The sequence below is a fragment of the Protopterus annectens genome, chromosome 17.part0 (assembly GCF_019279795.1).
Source record: "Protopterus annectens isolate FY-2018-M chromosome 17.part0, PAN1.0, whole genome shotgun sequence".
Taxonomy (NCBI): domain Eukaryota; kingdom Metazoa; phylum Chordata; order Ceratodontiformes; family Protopteridae; genus Protopterus; species Protopterus annectens.
The window spans coordinates 821604412-821627378 of record NC_056751.1 but is presented as its reverse complement, the minus strand read 5'-3'; the positions used below and the strand labels follow the sequence as shown (position 1 = coordinate 821627378).

Genomic DNA, 22967 nt, shown 5'->3' with positions numbered 1-22967 from the left:
CCAGAAGCTTAGCCAATTGTTGAAGTCAATCATTTTGTCCTTGTACTGCGGTATCATTCTGTGTGATGGCAGAATGCTACTCAGGGCTAGGGTCATACCTGCCTGGGCTACAAGATTGGAGAGCGCTTCCATGTCTCTTTTCATGTAGTCCAGGGAGGTACGTCTCAGGTCACTCACACCAACATGATTGTGGAGTGACCTGAGTGCATGGGTTATGTGGTGGATCCTGGCACCCAACAGGCAGCTGACAGTAACCATCTCCTTGTTTAGCCTGGTGAGTGAGGCATCAGTGTGCTTGACTATAAAGTCACCTATGACTAGTGTGTTGGGTACGTTGTTTTGCATTATTGTCTGTGGTTGAGTGGCACACTGAGTCTGTGGGCTATGTGTCATTTGGGTTGTGTTGGGGGATGGAGGTTGCCTGCGTTTCTGCTTTGGAGGTCTCTGTTGCTTAGACAGATTATTACTGAGAGCCTCCGGGAATGTTTTTCCATTACTATGTGTGGATTTTGGTGGTGTAGATTTAGTGAGACTATGTGATGAGTGTGGTGTGGTGCAAATGTTTACCTTCTCCTCATGACTGTCAAGTTCAGTCTTGGCTGGAGAGAGCTTTACCTCCAGTTTGGCTAGATAAGTGCATCTCTCACAGGTTGTAGTGTTGGGTGGTAGGAGGAGAGGGTTGTCTGTGTACATGAGCCAATTTCTACATTGCCTCAAGATGCCCAGATTCATCAGATAGAGAGGAGAGAACACTGTAGTAAAAACAATTCACATGCAGTGCAAGCTAGCAAGCTTGAGTATGCAGCAATATTAGATCAAACACAGTTTAAAAAATGCAATTAAATTAAAAAGGACTAAAAGCAAGTGAAGAAAGAGTTTATTAGGTAGAATGTGGTAAAGAGATGGGACTGGGGGAGTGTCCCAGATCAAATCTACAGTGGGGCGAGCAACTGCAAAAGCCACCATATTTAAACTACAAACCAAAAATAGGGAGGATGGGTAGAACAAAACAGTTTCAACAGAGATCTAAGCAACAACTAACAGTACAAACTTTAAAACCGAAAAAATATTCTCAGCTCTGTATATTTGCCGATCAGTCTCTCAGAACAGTGAGACAACAGTTTCAACAGAGATCTAAGCAACAATTAACAAACTCTATAACCAAAAAAATATATACTCAGCTCTGTATATTTGCAGATAATATTCAGAGAGTATGTGAAGTCTAATCTACAAAACCTGAATGCTGACCTGGTTTAATCACCATCCCCCTCCAACCTGATGAACCCATTGTATATGGGGAATCCTTTACCACCAAAGTCTATGCATATGTGGAAATCTGCATAGATGCCTCTGATCTCCTTGAAAACAAATATAATGCCAAATTTAAAAATAACCGACTGTAATGGAACCCAAATATAAACACGCTGTACAATAAAAGAAAAAAAAAACTCAATGCATGCAATAATAAATGTAACTATCAAGATGTCAGAAATACTCTTGGTAAACATAACAAGAACTCTGGTCCCTGATTAACTCATCCTAAGCTAGATATTAGGTATAAATAGCCACCTAAGTAAAAAAAAACAACCATAAAGCCTTGTTTTACTATGTTAGCAACTTTAGAAACAATGCCCAACAGTGCAAAGCACTGATAGCAAATAATATCATATACTCAAACCATGAATGTAGTCAGTCTACTAATAGATAAATTTAGCTCTAACTTCATCTCCCCTCCTTCTACATTTCCAGATCACATACCCACATCCACACCCCTATAAATCTCCTGAAAACAAGTCCTCAAAGCACTTTCCAAAGCCAAAAACACAGCTTCTATGGAGTCAGATAACATATCAGTCTGCCTACTGACCAGCCTGAAACAGGATCTGTCAAATCTCTTACAGAAGCTATTTAATATCATTCTCCAAACAAGCTTTGAGATGGACAAATGGAGGACAGCGAAAGTCATTCCCCTGCATAAAGATGGGACATCAGCAGAGCCAGATATTTGTTGACCCATAAATATGATCAGGCTCATATGTAAGACTGTTAAGGGAATCATTATTGAATCAATAAATAAGGACATGTTAATCTCTTCAAATTCTTGACCTAAGCCAACTTGGTTTTGACAAAGGCAGATGCTGCCTGTTTAACCTGGTTAATTAATTAGAGAATATATGAAGCAATAGATGAATGAAAATCAGTACACACTGTGTATGTAGATCTCACAAAGGTTTAGACACCATCCCACACTCAAGTATTGTTGATAAACTCTCCCAGCTAAATGTTACTCCCTACATGACACTGGAAAGCAATCTGGCTCTAAATTAGAACCCAAGAAATTAGGGTAGGTGGCTCTGCCTCTTCCAGAAGACCTATCATTAGTGGGGTCTATATTAAATCAGTGAACACTTAAAAAAGCGAACGCTGATTTATCGACCCCATGTAAGTGAAAGCTTACAATCCCGAACACTCTGAACAGCATTTTTTTCCCAGGGAAAAAAATCGCTGTTCCACAAAAAATAAATAAATAAATAAATAAAAACTTCAAAACATTGCATAAAGTGGGGGCGCTTCACGCCCCACACCCCTCCTACTTAAATGTACCAACTCCGAGGTTGCACTACAGTGACGAAAATGGCAAAGTAATGGAAGCGGTCAAGCAATTTCTTTCCCAGGGAAAGAAATCGCTTATATGCCATTTCACTATTTTGCTGTTTCGTGCTTTCAAGTTCAATCAAGATGCATTCAAAGGATTGCATCTTCGATTATATAATAGGAACCCCATTAGTCGTGTACCCCAGGGTTCAGTCCTTGTATCACTCCTCTTTGGCATTTACTTCTCAGAAGTAAAAGTTAATCTAAAGGGTTTGTGACTGACTAAGTTAGCAGATGACTGAAACTTGGTGCCATCATTAACTCTCCAGAGGGACACCAAGATCCTCCAAGAGAGCATTTCACAAACAAATAACCAATATTATAACCATGACTAAAACTTAAAAATGTATAATCATCACCTTTGGCAAGCATGATGCTCTCTGTACCTATCATAACAACACACCCCTGAAAATTGATTCAGTAGTTGGGGACCTGGAAACATATGTGGACAACAAACTGTCCTTCAATCACAATGTATCCACTAGTGTAAGAAAAACCTTTTTCATTGCACAGTTTATTAGTAAGGTTAATGTGTCTAGGTCCAGAGATGTGATCATTCCACTGTGTTAGGCTAATCATTGAGTATAAAGCCTCATTTGGTATGTATCTTTCTAAACACTTAACACACAAAAAGAAACTGTTCTACTGCTGCCTTAAGTACTTATTACATTGTATCAGATAAGTTCAAGGCTGTTGTATCTACATTGTGTGGTCTTCTGACACTTGGGCTCCAAACCAGCCATTTTACATTAAGGAGGGTTTTTCTGCAGTCTTGTGCCATAATTGTTCTGCTCTAAACCTCTCTGAGATGGGGATTACTGCTAGAAGGCTTACTGAGTGCTTTTCTGATTGGTAGTTAGCTTAAAACCTGTTCCTTTTTCCCTGTATATAAGTCTTGTGTTTCTGCGGGTTTTGGCTTAATTGGTCAGAGCTGCTCATTGTTTGGTAACTACGCCATTGAGTTCCAGTGAATCTGCTTACATCTAAGGCAATCTGTTGCTAAAATGAAGTAAATAAGTATTATTTTGCACTTCTGTTGATAACTGTGACTGCATTCTGTTAGTTCCTGTGATATTTGCTATATTTCCAGCCCTTTAAATCCAAAAAAAAAACTGTTCTACTGCTGGTTTAAGTACTTATTACATTGTATCAGACAGTTTCAGGGCTGTTGTATCTAGACTGTGTCATTTTGTTACACTTGGGCTTCAGACCAGTCATTTTACATTATGAAAGTTTTTTTTTCCGCACTCTTGTAGCATAAGTGTGCTGATCTAAACCTATCTGAGTTGGGAACTGTCGGTAGAAGACTTATTGTGCTTTTTTGCTTTTTAGTTAGAATATTAAGATGCTTGCCACTGTTTTCATTATCTTGCTAAAATATTTCTGCCATGGCACTAGGGATTTTTACAAATGATACATATATTTTTCCTGAAGTAAAATGGTGCACTGTTTTAGATTTTATGTATTTATGCATATTCAGAAACTGTACAAGTGCAACTCTCTATCTTGGTGGATACTAATATGTAATGTACTGATTGTGCTGCTTAACTACCATATCCATTATGTAGATGTTTGTCATATTTAAGGGAGCTTGTAGCGTTCAATTTATTTTGTGTTCTAATTTTTTCTGTGACCTTCAAATTTAGCCTCCTGCAGCATCCAAGTTTGTAATTTGACTTAAAAGCATTTTCCACCCCTGATTTAGGACGGGATGTTGCTGCCAGCCAGTTGTATTATACTTCACAAACCTGTTGTCCTTTGGGACTGACACACTGAAGCAATGTCTTGTCCAAGTCACAGATGACAAGTGCAGTTTTGGAAAGTATGTGACAAAAGGTAGTCCTAAGGAGTACAGCACATAGCTCTACATTCATTGTTAATGTACAATTTACGGACATGCATTTTAAGAGTATTCTGAATTATTGCATATGTCACCTGGTGCAGCAGGGGAAAAAGTTCATTGAGATTTACTTGTGAAATTGTTTTGGGATGGTGGATATTAGAGTTGTGCTTCTGTAAATGTTGAAAGTTTATGTTTTTCAGTAAATAGGGACACTGTGCCAGTGTTATTGGTGGGAATATGCTTGTGATGATATTTATGCCGGATGTTCACAAGTCTCTTTTCAATCTCTTTCACACCCTAGGGTTAAAATAGATGTTGCAGACCTTTTCTGCTTTCCTGTTCTAGTTTTATGGCTTTATTGTACAAGGAGTGTTGTAATTATATTCTACCACTGGGAAAGAGACAAGCTAGTTACATGCTACTGTAGTATGAGATGTTTAACAATCAGTAAGCATCTTTCTAAGCACAGTTAATGTTGTGTCCCTTAGCAAAGCTTAAGTAGCTTGTCTTTTTCCTGGTATTAAGGCATAATTACTAAGCACAACCATGCTCTTTAAGGGTTTTATTGGCTTTCAAAACTGGTAAAAAAAATTTTGAGTTTTTTTCCTTCTTCTGTAACTAATATTACATGGAGCAGATAAAGTGTCATGCACTACAAAGAATTATGAATGAGTCTCTAATCGTAAACCTATATTATGTGTTCTTGACAAGAACGCCGAGACTCATCTCTTCAGTGGTGAATTTTATGGCATCCATGTATCCAATGCATAATAATGTTGTTACAATCAGAAACCTGATTGTAGTTCTCTATATTATAAGTGCTATAGTTTTGTGTATTGTGTCTTTATTTATTCATTTTGGTACAGGATTTTTTGTTTTGTTTACTGGTATGTATCACTGCTGAGCTCCTTAATGAGAATGTATAAAGACAATGGCATGTTGCTGAAATGACTATGATACTTTATAAGTGCAGATGGATGTTTATATTTTGATGGTAATTGAGTAATACTAGGCAATGCTGCATATAACTGTGTGCATATGTTTTATCCTACATTTTAGTAATCTAAAATTTTCAAAGGCCCACTGAATGACACTAATAGAAAATTATTAATATAAGTAGCCCCAGAAGAAATAATCATTAATATAAGTGACCCCTGTGAATTCATTATTAATATAAGTAGCACCACAGAGTGAATACGTTGGACCTCTTCTGTAAGATATGTGTGCCATGAGTGAGTGGATGTCTTCATCTGTGATAGACTGACATCTCGTCCAGGACAATTTTCAATGCATTATGCCCATTGTTTGTTGAGATAGACTTCAGTTCTCCTATAATCATGAATAGAATAAAGCTAATCAGAGACAAAATAAATTAATGAACGAGCTTGTACTAGAAACCTTAAAATATGTTAAAAGTCATTTAAAAAGAGAATAGAAAACTACACACAGGACAACCTTTTCATAATAGCCTACAAAGCATTTGTAAAGCCCTACTCAACACTCAACACCAAGCAACATAACTGTAACATTTAACTGAAATGAAAAACAAATAATAATCTGAACTTTAAAAGCAGAAAACACAAATAAATGGAATAGGTTGAGTCTAGTTCAATTGACACATGAAAAATCTTGTACTGCAATATCAGAGAATAAGTTTTGTAATGAGTGACAAAGCCACACACAACTAACTCCCTTATCTTGCAGTATAGGACATTTTATTTATGACACTCTGGTTATTAAAAATATAGATAGACAGACAGGTGTGTGTGTGTGTGTGTGTGTGTGTGTGTGTGTGTGTGTGTGTGTGTGTGTGTGTGTGTGTGTGTGTGTGTAATTGTCAAATATTACAGTTAGATCTATACATAAATTGATTTTGCCATTCAATATGCTTGTTGAGGCCATTGTTCAGTACCTCTACAGTCTGCCTCTGTCATACGTGTCTCTTCCTGGCTTTTGACACAGTTCATTTCTAATGACTTTGAAGCAACTTGCCCAGTATAATATATATCAGGAACTATCAGAGACTTCTCACTAGATTCATTGCGTAATTTCATTCTGCACAAATCCGTCATCTTGTGCATAGGATTGCATAGTTTATATCTCATCCATCAGTGCACACCTAACTTAAGATATACTAATCTAGTTCACCCGCCTCTATCCTTTCTTACAGGAAGCTGACTGTACATCTCTCATAATCAGTGTAGCATCATGTGGTAAACCCAAACTCAACCTTTCTCTATTCACCAGTACTGAACTTTTTATAAAAAACAAATATGTACTCATTTGTCCTGTCACCATGCACGGTTCAAATCCTGCGCAGTTAGCAGCACTATTAATGCCTGAATTGCTGGGTTTGTCATGAAGATAAATTCTTTTCATATTCCACATTCCTTCTGTATCCTGAAAAATATTACATACAGTCATGGCAGCAAACTTTAAAAAATCCAAAATCAAGACTGAAAAAAAAAAAACAGTAATCCGTATAAGAAATAAAAAAAATGTTAAATGGACTCTGTCACTGTTTTTTTTTTTCACGTTAACTTAAAAAAAACAGTATGGCATAATTATTATCAAAGCTGTAGTAGCTGTACTTACTTACTACCTAGTACAATTCATAGATCTGGTGGCCACCTCCACACTAAGCTGAGGATCAAAAAAAAAAAAAAACTGCAAGTTGAAGACCCCAAAAATAAATAAATAAAATATCTATCCTGTTTGCAACTGCAGCAAGCCGCTTGCTACAAATGCAACACGCAATTTGTTAGAGTTATAACAGTCACAGGTCTACACAGAAAACATTTCATCCATGACCACAGATACAGTATTGGCATTTGTTTCTGAATGTCCAGTACTGCAATACCACCCCACTGGCAACTGCCGATCATGCCCCTTAGCACCTTGGACCTAGGGCAGCCACCTTCTTGACCTAGCACTGGCTAAACCATTAATTATTACTATCAGATTCATGAACAGTTTAGGAATCCTTGATTTCAACACAGAAAATAAAGACAGTATTTCCTCACATGCACAGTTGTGATTACCATCATTTGGGCCTTTAAAGCATCTCTAGTTAGCCTATTGGTATATTGTATCTATCTGTAAATCATACCGTTGATCACTTGTTTTTTTTTTTTTTTGACCAATTAAATATGCCAATTGTCAGCACAACCAGCTTTTAAAAAGAACAGTACTAATTTGTTAAAAGTGGTTCAAGAGGTGAAGCAATGATTTTATGGATTGCTTTGCATTGATGTGATGGGCAGTGTAAAATTAGTTGAATTGGCAAAAGACGTTACTTTTTGTGGATGCGTATTACTGGTGACATGAATTAAAAGTATGTCTTAAAAATCATGATAAAGGCAAGTATTAAAAAAGGGAGACAAAATAATGGTACGCCATCAGTGCCAGCAACATTATCTGCACGTGTGTGTGTGTGTGTGTGTGTGTGTGTGTGTGTGTGTGTGTGTGTGTGTGTGTGTGTGTGTGTGTGTGTGTGTGTGTGTGTGTGAGTGTGTGTGAGTGTGTGTGAGTGTGTGTGTGTGTGTGTGTGTGTGTGTGTGTGTGTGTGTGTGTGTGTGTGTGTGTGTGTGTGTGAGTATGCGTGTGTGTGTGTGTGTGTGTGTGTGTGTGTGTGTGTGTGTGTGTGTGTGTGTGTGTGTGCAGGTGTGTGCGCATGCACACCTGTCCAGTTGTGCAAAAGAAAAAGCATATCTACAAACATGAACAAAGAAAAATATCTTCATGTAGTAACAATCATCTGTGATGACAGAAAACAAAAGTGACTGATGAGCACTTACAAAGTTGCAGAAGATGATGTCTTGTTATTCTTTAAGGTACCAAGAAGGTCTGAAACAAAGTAATGAAAGTGCTGATTTAAAAGATGATGAGAAACTGAAGACTGAGAGGAATATAAACTGGCCAGGAGAAACTGATAAGGGTGTCGTGAAAAATCTCAGGTGAGAATAACTTCAGCTACAGGTAACATTCAAATGTGCCTGCTTATATTCAAGGAAATATTGCAAGTATTTTTTTTTTAGTACGGAATTTATTTGCTTCAACTAAAGACAACCGAGCTCCCATTTTCTTTACTTCAGAAATGTGTAACAGAAGTAGTGCCTTCCTCTTCTGCATCAATTTAGAACATAAGTTGTAGTCACTGCTTTGGCAAATTAACAAAAAATATATATAATTGTTTAAATTAAGCAGACTACAAAACTAAGCAGATTCTTCTGTTAAATATAATCTGTTTCAGTGAATATGTCTGGTAGCAGAGGCTTTGAGTTACAATAACACATATTCACTTAACTGCACTGTACTGCGGACTTATTCATAGCCATTATTTACTCAAAAATCAAAATACCTACCTACCTTTTCCTATATATGGTTATTGTTGTGCTGTTTGAAAATATGTTTCATCTTGAAACATTGTTTCATTTGTACATAATACTTCTTATTTATATATCCTTTCCTTCATAGGTATCTGTGGGTTGTAAAAATGCAAGCTTAGATGTGCAAAACTGATAGCCAGCCTAATCAGATTCCATCTACTTAGATTTCTGAAGTCTGTTGCCTGTTTTCACCTACACCTGTGTATCTACTCTACTGAAAATTATTATTTCTTAGTAGCCCAGAAAGGCCCTAAAGCATAATGTATCTGAACTGCATGGTCAGCCCAGAATGTCACTCGGGCATGATGCTCTGCACCCAGGAAGGCCTTCTGAGAGAAGACCCTATAGTACATGATGATTATGACGATGATGATCAACCCCCCCCTTTCCTATCTTACATGGGTCAGAGTGTTGAATCGACTGTCACCACCTCTCTTGATTCAGCGACTCTTTCCTGCCTTCCATGACAGTCCTGTCTACGTATCACAGGTCTTTTCTCACCCAATCCATCCAAGCCCATTCAGGCTATGCAAATTCTCCTATATTTATTTTTGTAGCATTTCAAAGCAGATGTTGAGCAGTTACAAGTTTTGAGTATTTTCTTGTAGACTGTCAGCTTGAATAATAATGCTGTTATAAGGTTTTATGGATGTTAATATTAAGTAGATCATTTTGAAGTGGGGGTAGAAGAAATGAAGGCTTAAGCCACACTTTAGACATTCTTAAAATATACAAATCCTTCATTTATATTTTTCCAGTCCTTCCTGCTGATCATCACCCTTTCTCCTATCAGTCCTAAGTTAGTGCAGTCACCATCTAGAAAGTTCTGTTCTGTTGGACATGGTGAAAGCTGAACACAGGGAGCCATCATCCAGGCAAGCAAGTAAATATGTGATTTATTCCCTGATCTGCCTTAGTTCTCTGCTCTGCTCTGCTAAGAGAAGGAGTGCAGCTTCATCCCAACAGTCTGAGAGCCTGGCCTAATATCCCCAGACCAGGATCATATGAGTGTTTCAGGATAGATTGCATTATACAACCTAATTAGTCCTAGGCGGCAAAATGATGGCCACAATTCTGCATCACGTTCCAAATACCTACTAACTGGGCATGTGCACTTTTGAGAATGAGCATAAAATTTCTGTTTTTTTGACAAATCAATGAGGACCGAAGTCAGTAAATGGCATACATTTGCATTTCAGACCACATATCCTTCAAAAAATACTTTGCTAATATAAATCCTGTTACTCTAGTAACTTTCTAAATTTATAAGAAAATCTATTCTTGTTTTTGGGCCTTTGCCACTACCCCATTATTTTAGGCTGTATCCAGATTTTTTTGCACAAAGAGGTTGAAAGTTCTGCTTGAGCTAGTCAGGATTAACAGAAGTTATAAAATGTGCTCACTCTTACAGACATTGATAGTTAATTGTTGTGTCTGGGAAGAATCATTTCAGTTTATAGTACATTGATTGAAGTGAAAGACTATGCTTCGACTACAGGCAGTGTCAATGATTAAGGAAGTTTTTAAACAATTATGCATGCATTGAAGAGTTTCTGGTATCTCAAAATGAAAGAGTAACTTACTAATTTAGATACTTACATATTTGATGAATTTGTGAATGTGGCTTTAAACTTTTAGGAAAGAAATTATTTTTTAGTTAAATGGTGTGGAAAACAGCTGCAAAATACTGATATATATATATATATATATATATATATATGTATATAAAGAGGGCTGAAAATGTAATGAGTGATATAAGGATCCCACCCAGTGCTAAGAGGAAACAACATCTCTACTTCTTTTACAGAAGCACATTAAACTTTTTAAACAAGTAATGAGCTTAAAAAATCACTTTACATTAAAGGCAACTGTAGTTGTTTTAAGTATTTTTTTAAATTGCCTCAGTCTGATTTTGTAATATTTAGTCATTCACAACTGTTGAGCATACTTTTGAAATGCACAAGCTAAATAATTTCTGTGATAATTTAGTTTTTCAACTACATGTAGTACTTAATCATAGCCACTAGATGGCCCGACACTTTACCAAGTTGATTTGGAGTAAAAATGAGAAAGGCTTGCTGTGAACTGCATGATTTGTATTACAGATAGAGAAATGTATAGCTCAGTATAGATATGCATGCATGGGTGTGTGTACGTAAACAGAATGTACACGCAGCATGTGTGTGTGTAGAATGTACGTGCAACATGCGAGTGTGTGTGTGTGTGTGTGTGTGTGTGTGTGTGTGTGTGTGTGTGTGTGTGTGTGTGTGTGTGTGTGTGTGTGTGTGTGTGTGTGTGTGTGTGTGTGTGTGTGTGTGCGTGTGTGTGTGTGTGTGTGTGTGTGTGTGTGCGTGTGTGTGTGTGTGTGTGTGTGTGTGTGTGTGTGTGTGTGTCTGTGAACTTGCTTAGGCTTGAGTGGTGCTGTAAGTATAATGTATATTAGTTTTAGGAGACAGGTTTGGTGCACAGTGTAGCTGTTTCTGAACTGCAGCCAGTAGCATTTATGGTGTTCAGCTCATTTACTACCTCCTTGGTATGCATTACCATATCACTTCTGCACCTGTGCTCTGCAGTTCTCTCTAAAATGTGAATTAGACATTTACCTGCATTTTTCAGCACAGCACAGAATATGTCTTATAGTCTTGCTCAAGCTGTGAAAATAAGTTCCAGCAAAGATACTTATACAGAAAGCTTGCACAGCATCCAAAGTAACAGCAGTGTGACCTAAATGCTTTTGTGGATGTAATGTACCTGCTTTGCACATTTGAAACTCCTGCAAACAAAATTCATGATGAACAGTAATGCGTGCTTTATGAGCAGCACACTAAAACAGCATTTGGTCTATATGTGGTGCACCACATAGAATGGTAAAGACAGACTGGTGGCTGAAGATGTTACTTCCCCCTGCTTAAAACTGAACCTATGAATGAGGCAAATACATATGTGCTGGTTACAGTCCATTCCCATCCCAGGGAAGATCTCACAAAAGATTTTGATTAGCAGGAGAGAGTTGTTTATGTTAATTCTCTGGTTGAGAGCTTACATGACTGACTTCTATGAATAGTTTGAGATAAGCAAGGGAAAGCCTGCAGATCTGATGTATCTGGACTTCATCAAGGCCTCTGACACTACACTAATTTGAGAACGGTAGGGGTATTATAATTTATCCTGATGGCTAGAATCCTTGGTATTACATTGAAGATGAGGGCACAGATGGTCAAGCACATTATACTGCACAGTGTTTGCTGTTGCATAAAAAACTTTCAGATATATGCCCATTAGGTCTTAGTTATTCCAGAAAAGAGTTTGCTAACTCCATCTTCAGCAAAGTAAACTATATGTGCAAGATTATTCACCTTGTTAGAGACTCCATGCAAAAATGTGCATTCTTGTAGGAGTGACTCTAAGAAAGCCAAATATAGAAAAGGGTTTAAGGCAGTAATCATTCAGTAACTAAATTATGCTTTGCAGCATGAAAGAGCAGTAGTAAACACCACCGGGATGTTTTAGATACATACATTGGAAAGCAGATTTGAGAGACATTAAGGTCGCGCTTATACAGGGCATTGATAAGAGCAATGATGACTTACACAGACTAAGACAGATAAACGAACATTCGGCTATTAGAATGTAGCCAATATGAGAGTACCAAGATAGCACAATAGTGGAAGGAATAGCAGCTGCTGTATGAGACCCGAAGTATAGAAATTTGGGGTTGTATGTATATATTAAAGAGAGAAGAAAAAGGGGCTATATTATTTGAAATGCACCAGTGTTTAGGGAAAATGGAAGGAGTCAAGCAAAAGAAGAATAGAGAAAGAAGATAGGGACATGGGTACCAGATGACAAGGTGTTATCATTTCTCTATAATACAGGTGCATATAGACTGTAGTATGTTTAGCCTTTACATGTTTCACAACCACATCCATATATTATGTACTGGGGGTATAAGGTGAATGAATGCATGCCATGCACTTGTCTGCACATCTCAAAGGATTACAGTGGTGCATTGCAATCTCTAAATTAAAGATTAAACTCATAAGAATGAGATTAAAAGAATTTAAAAGCTGTAAAGTGGATTTTAACAAAAATAAATTGCAGGTATTTAATCAAAAATATCCATGCTTTTGACATTTATTACACTGAAACATGTCCACTGTTGCTGGAATAAAAATAGAAATAAAGATTTTGTTATGAATAAAGGGATGAGGAAGTGAAAGAATGAGAATGAAATGGAGCCTTTAAAATTCAGAAATGTAAAAAAACATAATATTTAGATTTTTCTATCATTAAAAAAGTAAATAAAAATGTACATATACATATGATGAAGACCTTCGTGCCCACTCATCTTCTAATCTATTTTAATGTTCATTCTGCATAGCCTTGCAGAAAGGATAAATACCTGGGTTTGAGTATCATCAGAGACAGATAATATGAGTGAGCAGTGTGGGTGACTGTTATAACTCCCCATATATATAGATAATATGAGTGAGCAGTGTGGGTGACTGTTACAGCTCCCCAAATAGAGATAATATGAGTGAGCAGTGTGGGTGACTATTACAGCCCCCATATAGAGATAATATGAGTGAGCAGTGTGGGTGACTGTTACAGCTCCCCATATATAGATAATATGAGTGAGCAGTGTGAGTGACTATTACAGCTCCCAATATATAGATAATATCAGTGAGCAGCGTGGTTGACTATTACAGCTCCCCATATATAGATAATATGAGTGGGCAGTGTGGGTGACTGTTATAACTCCCCATATATAGATAATATGAGTGAGCAGTGTGGGTGACTGTTATAACTCCCCATATATAGATAATATGAGTGAGCAGTGTGGGTGACTATTACAGCTCCCAATATATAGATAATATCAGTGAGCAGTGTGGTTGACTGTTACAGCTCCCCATATACAGATAATATGAGCGAGCAGTGTGGGTGACTATTACAGCTCCCCATGTATAGATAATATGAGTGGGCAGTGTGGGTGACTGTTATAACTCCCCATATATAGATAATATGAGTGAGCAGTGTGGGTGACTGTTATAACTCCCCATATATAGATAATATGAGTGAGCAGTGTGGGTGACTATTACAGCTCCCAATATATAGATAATATCAGTGAGCAGTGTGGTTGACTGTTACAGCTCCCCATATACAGATAATATGAGCGAGCAGTGTGGGTGACTATTACAGCTCCCCATGTATAGATAATATGAGTGAGCAGTGTGGGTGACTGTTATAACTCCCCATATATAGATAATATGAGTGAGCAGTGTGGGTGACTGTTATAACCCCCCATATATAGATAATATGAGTGAGCAGTGTGGTTGACTGTTACAGCTCCCCATATACAGATAATATGAGCGAGCAGTGTGGGTGACTATTACAGCTCCCCATGTATAGATAATATGAGTGAGCAGTGTGGGTGACTGTTATAACTCCCCATATATAGATAATATGAGTGAGCAGTGTGGGTGACTATTACAGCTCCCAATATATAGATAATATCAGTGAGCAGTGTGGTTGACTATTACAGCTCCCCATATATAGATAATATGAGTGAGCAGTGTGGTTGACTATTACAGCTCCCCATATACAGATAATATGAGTGAGCAGTGTGGGTGACTATTATAGCTCTCCATATATAGATAATATGAGTGAGCAATGTAGGTGACTGTTATAACTCCCCATAAATAGATAATATGAGTGGGAAGTGTGGGTGACTGTTACACCTCCCCATATATAGATAATATCAGTGAGCAGTGTGGGTGACTATTACAGCTCCCAATATATAGATAATATCAGTGAGCGGTGTGGTTGACTATTACAGCTCCCCATATACAGATAATATGAGTGAGCAGTGTGGTTGACTATTATAGCTCTCCATATATAGATAATATGAGTGAGCAATGTAGGTGACTGTTATAACTCCCCATAAATAGATAATATGAGTGGGAAGTGTGGGTGACTGTTACACCTCCCCATATATAGATAATATCAGTGAGCAGTGTGGGTGACTATTATAGCTCTCCATATATAGATAATATGAGTGAGCAATGTAGGTGACTGTTATAACTCCCCATAAATAGATAATATGAGTGGGAAGTGTGGGTGACTGTTACACCTCCCCATATATAGATAATATCAGTGAGCAGTGTGGGTGACTATTACACCTCCCCATATATAGATAATATCAGTGAGCAGTGTCAGTGACTGTTACAGCTCCCCATATATAGATAATATCAGTGGGAAGTGTGGATGACTGTTACACCTCCCCATATATAGATAATATCAGTGAGAAGTGTGGGTGACTATTACACCTCCCCATATATAGATAATATCAATGAGCAGTGTCAGTAACTGTTACAGCTCCCCATATGGGGAGAGAAGGGTAGCGGGACCATGTCTGCAAGAAAGAAAGTCTCAGTAAATACCATTTGGGGTTCTAAATTTGGTCTTTGAGTTTTTAATTTTCTGAATTCAAGATTAAAAGGTAGAACTGATGCTTTCATGTTTAAGTATATCAGTTCAAAGGTTCAAGATATAGATGGCTGTGGTACAGCCTATCCAATAAGTACTGTGACAGGTTATTCCTCTGGTGCCTGCATTAGTCCAGAGTCTGTGAATGTACATGATGTGTATGAAATGACCCTTTGTGCAATAGCATCACATAAATCAACTCTTCATAGTTTTTGGGCAATGTCTCTGATGAGGTGTAGCTAATGTTGCCTAACAAGCAGCATTCTCTCCAGTTAATACCATTGGCTCCAGTTTGGGCTATTGTATGTGTATATGCTGAGGGGAGGGCGACTCAATTTAATGCATACCATGGTGATAAATTGCCAACAAGGTCAGACAAAAGTAAAATGTACCCAAGGACTCCCACAATGTGTACAGCAACCACAAAGATGTACTGGACAATAGCAAAATGAATATCTGCAGTTGCCAAAAACTAAAACCTTTTCAGGCTTTGATAGTCTGTTCTATATTGCTAAACAGAACTATAAAGTGACACAACATGCAACTACATTATACATGCAGCCTGTACTGTGCAATATGCTGTCCACCATGCAAGCATATCGGTTCACAAAATACAAACACAATTCTGCTTACAGTGTTTAACACTTGAGTAGGAAAGACTACAACAGTGCTAAGGTGTGTGTGAAATGATATTTAACTATTATGTAGAAGGGTGCACAGGTCACAGAAAGCTGCTAATGATGAGTCTCCGTGTTTTTATTTGGGGCACGGTATTCTTTTATTGCCGTACATAGTGCGGTAATCTTGTGGTATGAGTGGAAGCATAATCAATTGTGTATGAGGTTTGACCTTTTCAGATGTTTTGGTCTTTGCTAAGATAAAGATTACACTATTCACTGTATGGACTCTTCACTGTCTAGTGCAGTAAGGAGTATGGACTCTTCACTGTTTCATGTGCAGTAAGGAGTATGGACTCTTCACTGTATCATGTGCAGTAAGGAGTATGGACTCTTCACTGTCTTGTGTGCAGTGACTATGGACTCTTCACTGTCTCATGTGCAGTAAGGAGTATGGACTCTTCACTGTCTCATGTACAGTGACTATGGACTCTTCACTGTTTCACGTGCAGTAAAGTGTATGGACTCTTCACTGTCTCATGTGCAGTGACTATGGACTCTTCACTGTTTCACGTGCAGTAAAGAGTATGGACTCTTCACTGTCTCATGTGCAGTAAGGAATATGGACTCTTCACTGTCTCATGCAGTAAGGAGTATGGACTCTTCACTGTCTTGTGTGCAGTGACTATGGACTCTTCACTGTCTCATGTGCAGTAAGGAGTAAGGACTCCTCACTGTTTCTGTGCAGTAAGGAGTATGGACTCTTCACTGTCTCATGTACAGTGACTATGGACTCTTCACTGTTTCACGTGCAGTAAAGAGTATGGACTCTTCACTGTCTCATGTGCAGTAAGGAGTATGGACTCTTCACTGTCTCATGTGCAGTAAGGAGTATGGACTCTTCACTGTCTCATGTGCAGTAACTATGGACTCTTCACTGTTTCACCTGCAGTAAAGAGTATGGACTCTTCACATTCTCATGTGCAATAAGGAGTATGGACTGTTCACTGTCTCATGTGCAGTAAGGAGTATGGATTCTTCACTGTCTCATGTGCAGTAAGGAGTATGGACTCTTCACTGTCTCATGTGCAGTAAGGAATATGGACTCTGTACTGTCTCATGTGCAGTGAGTATGGACTCTTCTCTGTCTCATTTGCAGTAAGGAGTATGGACTCTTCACTGTCTCATGTGCAGTGACTATGGACTCTTCACTGTCTCGTGCAGTAAAGAGTATGGACTCTTCACTGTCTCATTTGCAGTAAGGAGTATGGACTCTTCACTGTCTCATGTGCAGTAAGGAGTATGGACTCCACTGTCTCATGTGCAGTAAGGAGTATGGACTCTTCACTGTCTCGTATGCAGTGACTATGGACTCTTCACGGTCTCATGTGCAGTAAGGATTATGGACTCTTCACTGTCTCATGTGCAGTGACTATGGGCTCTTCACTGTTTCACATGCAGTAAAGAGTATGGACTCTTGACTGTCTCATGTGCAGTAAGGATTATGGACTCTTCACTGTCTCATGTGCAGTGACTATGAACTCTTCACTGTTTCACGTGCAGTAAAGAGTATGGACTCTTCACTGTCTCATGTGCAGTAAAGAGTATGGACTCTTCACTGTCTCATTTGCAGTAAGGAGTATGGACTCTTCACTGTCTCATGTGCAGTAAGGAGTATGGACTCTTCACTGTCTCATTTGCAGTAAGGAGTATGGACTCTTCACTGTCTCATTTGCAGTAAGGAGTATGGACTCTTCACTGTCTCATGTGTTAATGACATGCATAATATGGGTCTGCATTAGCTTACTGAAGCTAATTATCCCATGCTCTACTTACCTTGTATCACATTACAGCCACCTGGGAGAGTGTTGTAGTATTATAGGCTGCTTTCCTCCCATGCCTCCTGATGTAGAGGTTCTTCCTCTATACCCCTAATATCTACATTTTCATCATTATTATCATCAACCCCCTTTTCCCATTTTCTACATGGGGGTGGGGTGTTGTGTCAACTGTCTCCATCTCTCAATCTCTATTCAGTGCCGCTCTCCTGCCTTCTTCGACACTCATGCCTACCTGCCTGTTGCAGGTCTACTCTCACACAAACCATCCACCTCTTTGCTGTATGTTCTCATTTCCTCCTGCCTTCTTCCTGTCTATTCCAAATCTTCTTCAACAGATTGCCTTCTGCTTTTCTGCACGTGCCTGAATCACCATAATCTGTTCTCTTTCAACCTTTCTGCAATTGAAGTTACTTTCGTTTCTACCCTTATGTCCTCTTTTCATCATCTGTCCCACCATGTGCATTCTACCACCTGTCTCAATCACTTCACCTCCATCACCTCTAGCTTCCTCAGCTGCTCTGCCTGATATCAAAATATGCTACCTCTAAGGTCAAGCCAACTTAGAGAAAAGAGTAAAGCATTTACTCTTTTGCTATAAGATACTGCATGCTCAAAAGTAATATATTTACAGATCTAGGGAGTGGAGACCCAACCTGCACATTGGGATGATGCAACTCCCCTGTAAGCATGGTTTAACCTCAGCTCCATTCAGATTCTGAAAGAGACCATTCATTGTCCAGTATGATTAAGTGTATAAGCTTGTGAATCAGACAATCAGGCTTTGATTAGCTGACAAAGAGTCCATACACCTTACCGCACACCAAAAGAGTCCATACTCCTTACTGCACAGTAGAAGAGTCCATACACTTTACTGCACGTGAGACAGTTAAGAGTCCATCGTCACTGCACATGAGACAGTGAAGAGTCCATACTCTTACTGGCCATCTCAGACCATATGCTCACCCAACATGAGGCTGTTAGTGGTTCTGGGGGATGCATTAAAAGTCTTCTGGTGTTTGTTACTTTACATATCGGGGGCTTTACATCTGACACCTTCTGCTATGTTGGTCGAGGATGTTCCCATTCCCATTACTTTGAAGTAGTTTCTGCATGTTTTTGACCTGGCATTTAATAATTAGTCTTGGTCTTGTTAATATTGCAGCACTGGCATTTCCTTACCCTGTAGCTTATTTATGCCCATAACACCATATTTATCTTTATCTCTTAGTTTTGGTTCTTCTATAATTCTGTGTGTTAACATTTATCTGTTATTTCTATATTGTATTTATTGTATTTGTGCAATACCAAGTATTTTAGGCAGGTTAATAAATCTGAACTTTGAACTTTGGGCCCGCCCTTTACAAATAGTGCATCTGTAATTTTGGGTGGATTTGAGTGAGTCAGATGATACTGACAGTAGTGTTACATTGTATCTATCACAACTGACATCAGCATAACAGGCAAGGGAGCCTGCAGGATTTTTTGCAGGGGGGTGCAAACCCAGAGCCCCGCCCATGCAGCCCCACCCCCTCTACCCACACTGCCCCACCCACCCACACAGCCATTCCAGTGTCCCATTACTTGGATATTTTTCCCCATTTGTCATAGACACTGTTCAAATCTCTCAGTGTGCATATTGTTTTATGCTTTACTTCTACAATTATTACAGATATTTGGATTTCATTTACAACTTTTATTTCAAATTTTATAGCACAAACACTGATAGACATTTACTAAACCTAAACAAAGCAATAGTCTTATAATGAAAACAGACTTAGCATTAAAACTTCTCTACCTTTGAAACTCACATTCACTGAAACAGCATTGAAACTCACATTCAAAGAAAGTGCATCTGGCCAGTGGCAGGTTAAGTTTACCTTTGGGCTGTTTTCAAACCATAGGCACTTGCACACATTTTTTAGGGCCATACAAATGTTCGTTGATTCACCTTACTGATTGTATTAATTATAATATATAAATTGAATTATATCCCTTTGTATAATACAGCACCACTTGTTAGAGTGTGTTTTAAATTTATAGTTTTGAACATTTTTCCACTAAGCAATGAAACAAAACATACGAACCAATAATGACAAACTGCCCAATTCAGAACATTTTAACCATAAAAGGCCACTCAAACGTCTGCCATTACAATCCACCAATATCAGTCAATATACACAATCTCTGCAGAAGTAAAAGTCATCTGAATGACTCCACATTAAAGATATCTGAAACTAATGAAGATGTTGTTGCTAGAAAACAACTTTATATTTCAGTGTTGATTCTACAAATTCAGTGCCTGCTGCCCTCAAAGAATAAATTGCCTATGTTAAATTAAAAAAATGATAAGCTAGTAATATTGCAATAGGGAATGGATGGCAAACTGATAACAGCTTCATAGTTACTAGGCAATTCATCCAAAGGAGGACATTCATAGGACTGCAGCATCCACACCCTTTAAAGTACAACACAGTACAATATCAGCGATCCACATGCATACTGTGGGAGTAGAACCCACAGCCTTCTGCATCAAAAGTGAGACTACTACCTATTGTACTACTAGCAATACCAAACAGACTTGGAATAAGCAGCACTAAACTTCACTTCACTTGAAACTCTCAGCAAAATGTTTAATTTATTTAACATTTGTTTACCAGGAAAGTGCAGCCCATTTAATGTGCAAATTACACTTATTATGGAATATTTATTTCTCCATTTATTTACTGCAGGTGTCATACCCCCTCCCCCCAAAAAAATGGAAAACTCAACAATATGACTGCAAGTTTAGTTTACCCCATATCACACAGGCTAGCAGTCTGCTTGCACATTTCTTGTTCTTCAAAAAAATCGTGCTGATGGAAATTGTTTTAGTCTAATAACTTTCTAAGTGATGTTGATGATAAACCATTGCCCGTAATGATATTATGTTCCCACTATCTAGTCAAAAGTGTAAGACACTGCAGAAACTGCAATGACTTCCCAAACACCAAACTGATGAAGTTTTTATTTATTGGGGAATGAATGCCTGAAGAAAAGTCCAGCATTTGTTAAGAAAGCACTGAAGGATTTGATCTCATTCTGGAGGTAACTTTTAATGACATCCATAGGTCTTTGCGTTCAGCGCGCACTTCCCTTCTTTGTAAAATATGCTTCTACACCAGCTTTCATACGCGGGGGAAGTGCTAACAACTGCATACGAACGGTTTGAAAAAAAAAGATGAATAACAGAATGCTAGACAAAATTTAAGTTTTGCTCCATAAATTCCCAGTTTGAGTACAAAGCTAACCAGTCTCAATGCAGTCTGAACATTAGCAAAAGGAGGTCCGCCCACCCAGGTCAATATACAATGCAAAACATCAACTCTCCTTACCGGCGGTAGACATTATAGCAGCAATGCAAAACATCAACTCTCCTTACCAACGGTGGACAGAAAACACATCATCTCGAGCTAAGTAAGATCCACTCTCTCTCTCCTTACTGTGGCAGGCAGCAGCAGCAATGAAAAACTCTCCCAAAACATACAGCGTTGACTCCTATGCTTTAACTTCCGTGCGCACTTTTGTGTTTAAATGTTAGCATGCGACACACGCATGGGTGCTCCTTAAAGAAAAACGCTTCATTCATTTTTTCCCAAGAGACAGATCTTATTGCTGTAAAAATGGAGGGGCGCTCCCTCCCCCTCGCTCTATGGTTCCGACGCCCTTGGACTGCAACTGTACGCAAAGGGAATTCTTAAAGAAGAATGCCCTTAAAAGAAAAAAAAAAAAGTTTTTTTTTTTTTAATGAAAAGAAAATTAATCTCCCGGTCAGCTGGTCCCAGGAGGGTGCAAGTGCACCCCCTTGCACCTGCCTGCGGGCGCCCATGATAACAGGTATTATTTCCTAGGATGTTTTGTTGTGCAGCATGGGACTGCTGTTTATATTATGTCGATGTTGCATACAACAGTGATTTTACTCATGTTACTAACAGACTACGTAAAAATTGTTTAAGAAAGCAAGCTGAAACCTATATGCTGTTCATCCTACCTTTCTTTAAACAACAGCCCAATGATCTGCAAGCCATTAGCTCTAGTTAGTCCCTGAACAATTTAAACATTCAGTCATCATGTGTCTGACATAAACCAGCTCACACTACACTCCTCAAGACTACCACCCAGTATCACCCCAATGCTGAATCACTAAACTATTTGAAATAAAATATATATGACCAAATCATACAGCACATTATTAAATATGTCATTCACTCTCACAGCACAGATTCTGCCCCAGCAATTACACTAATCACCATCAACTCCACAGCTGACAACATCGATGCAGCTATGGAAGAGTGGTGAATCTCTAGGACATTATTCACTGACCTTAAAAGAGCTTTCACTATGGTACACCATTCCTTGTTAATTCATAGACTCACTTGTTCAGGATTTGGTGCAAACATCCTAGACTGCATATAAAATTGCTTTAGGGGCACGACTTCTAATGTGAAAGCAGGGGGTATTCAATCAGATGAAAGAGCTTTCATATCTTGGGTTCCTTGAGGTTCAGTGCTGGGCCCAGTACTGTTTTCATGTGCAATTAACTGCAACACCTCCGGCCTACCAGGTACCGCCCTCAAACTTTATGCAGACAACGTTATTGATCAGTTCGGGAACATTATTAATTGTAATAGAACTCGGCTTATTATGACAATGAGTAGAAGCCAATAAACTCCACAAGACATGACTACCTCCTTTTTGGAATAAACAAAAATCTGAATCACAACGACACAATCTCTTTTACCAGTTCAACTAACAATGGAATTGCCAAATGTCATATATAGATATATATATATAGGTTTACTAACAAAATGCCGCCGTGCAATTGCACGGCTATGAAGTATTTGAACAACATATGTTCGAATACTTCATAGTTCGGCAGGTTATATGAGCGAACGTTATCATTGCGAATGGACTGTGCATTCGCAATTATAACGTTCGCTCATGTAAGGGGATCGTGGTACAGTGCAGTTAGGGAAATACATCCCTTTCCACACTGTAGTGCGATCTCGGAGTTGGAATATTAAGTTGGGGGGTGTGGGGGGTGCAGTGGGGGCTTGCCCCCCTGCATAACTGTGAGTTTAGGCTAGTTAGGTAGGGAGTT

General features: G+C 38.6%; 1 protein-coding gene across 1 annotated transcript in view; it reads left to right on the top strand.

The window, feature by feature from the left end:
- The window catches only part of IRAG1 (inositol 1,4,5-triphosphate receptor associated 1), a 1344613-nt gene that overhangs the window by 1284822 nt on the left and 36824 nt on the right, over window positions 1–22967 (top strand). The window contains exon 23 of the mRNA XM_044059494.1: window positions 8332–8454. Coding sequence (XP_043915429.1) covers window positions 8332–8454 — 123 coding nt within the window. The remainder of the gene's footprint in view (window positions 1–8331; window positions 8455–22967) is intronic.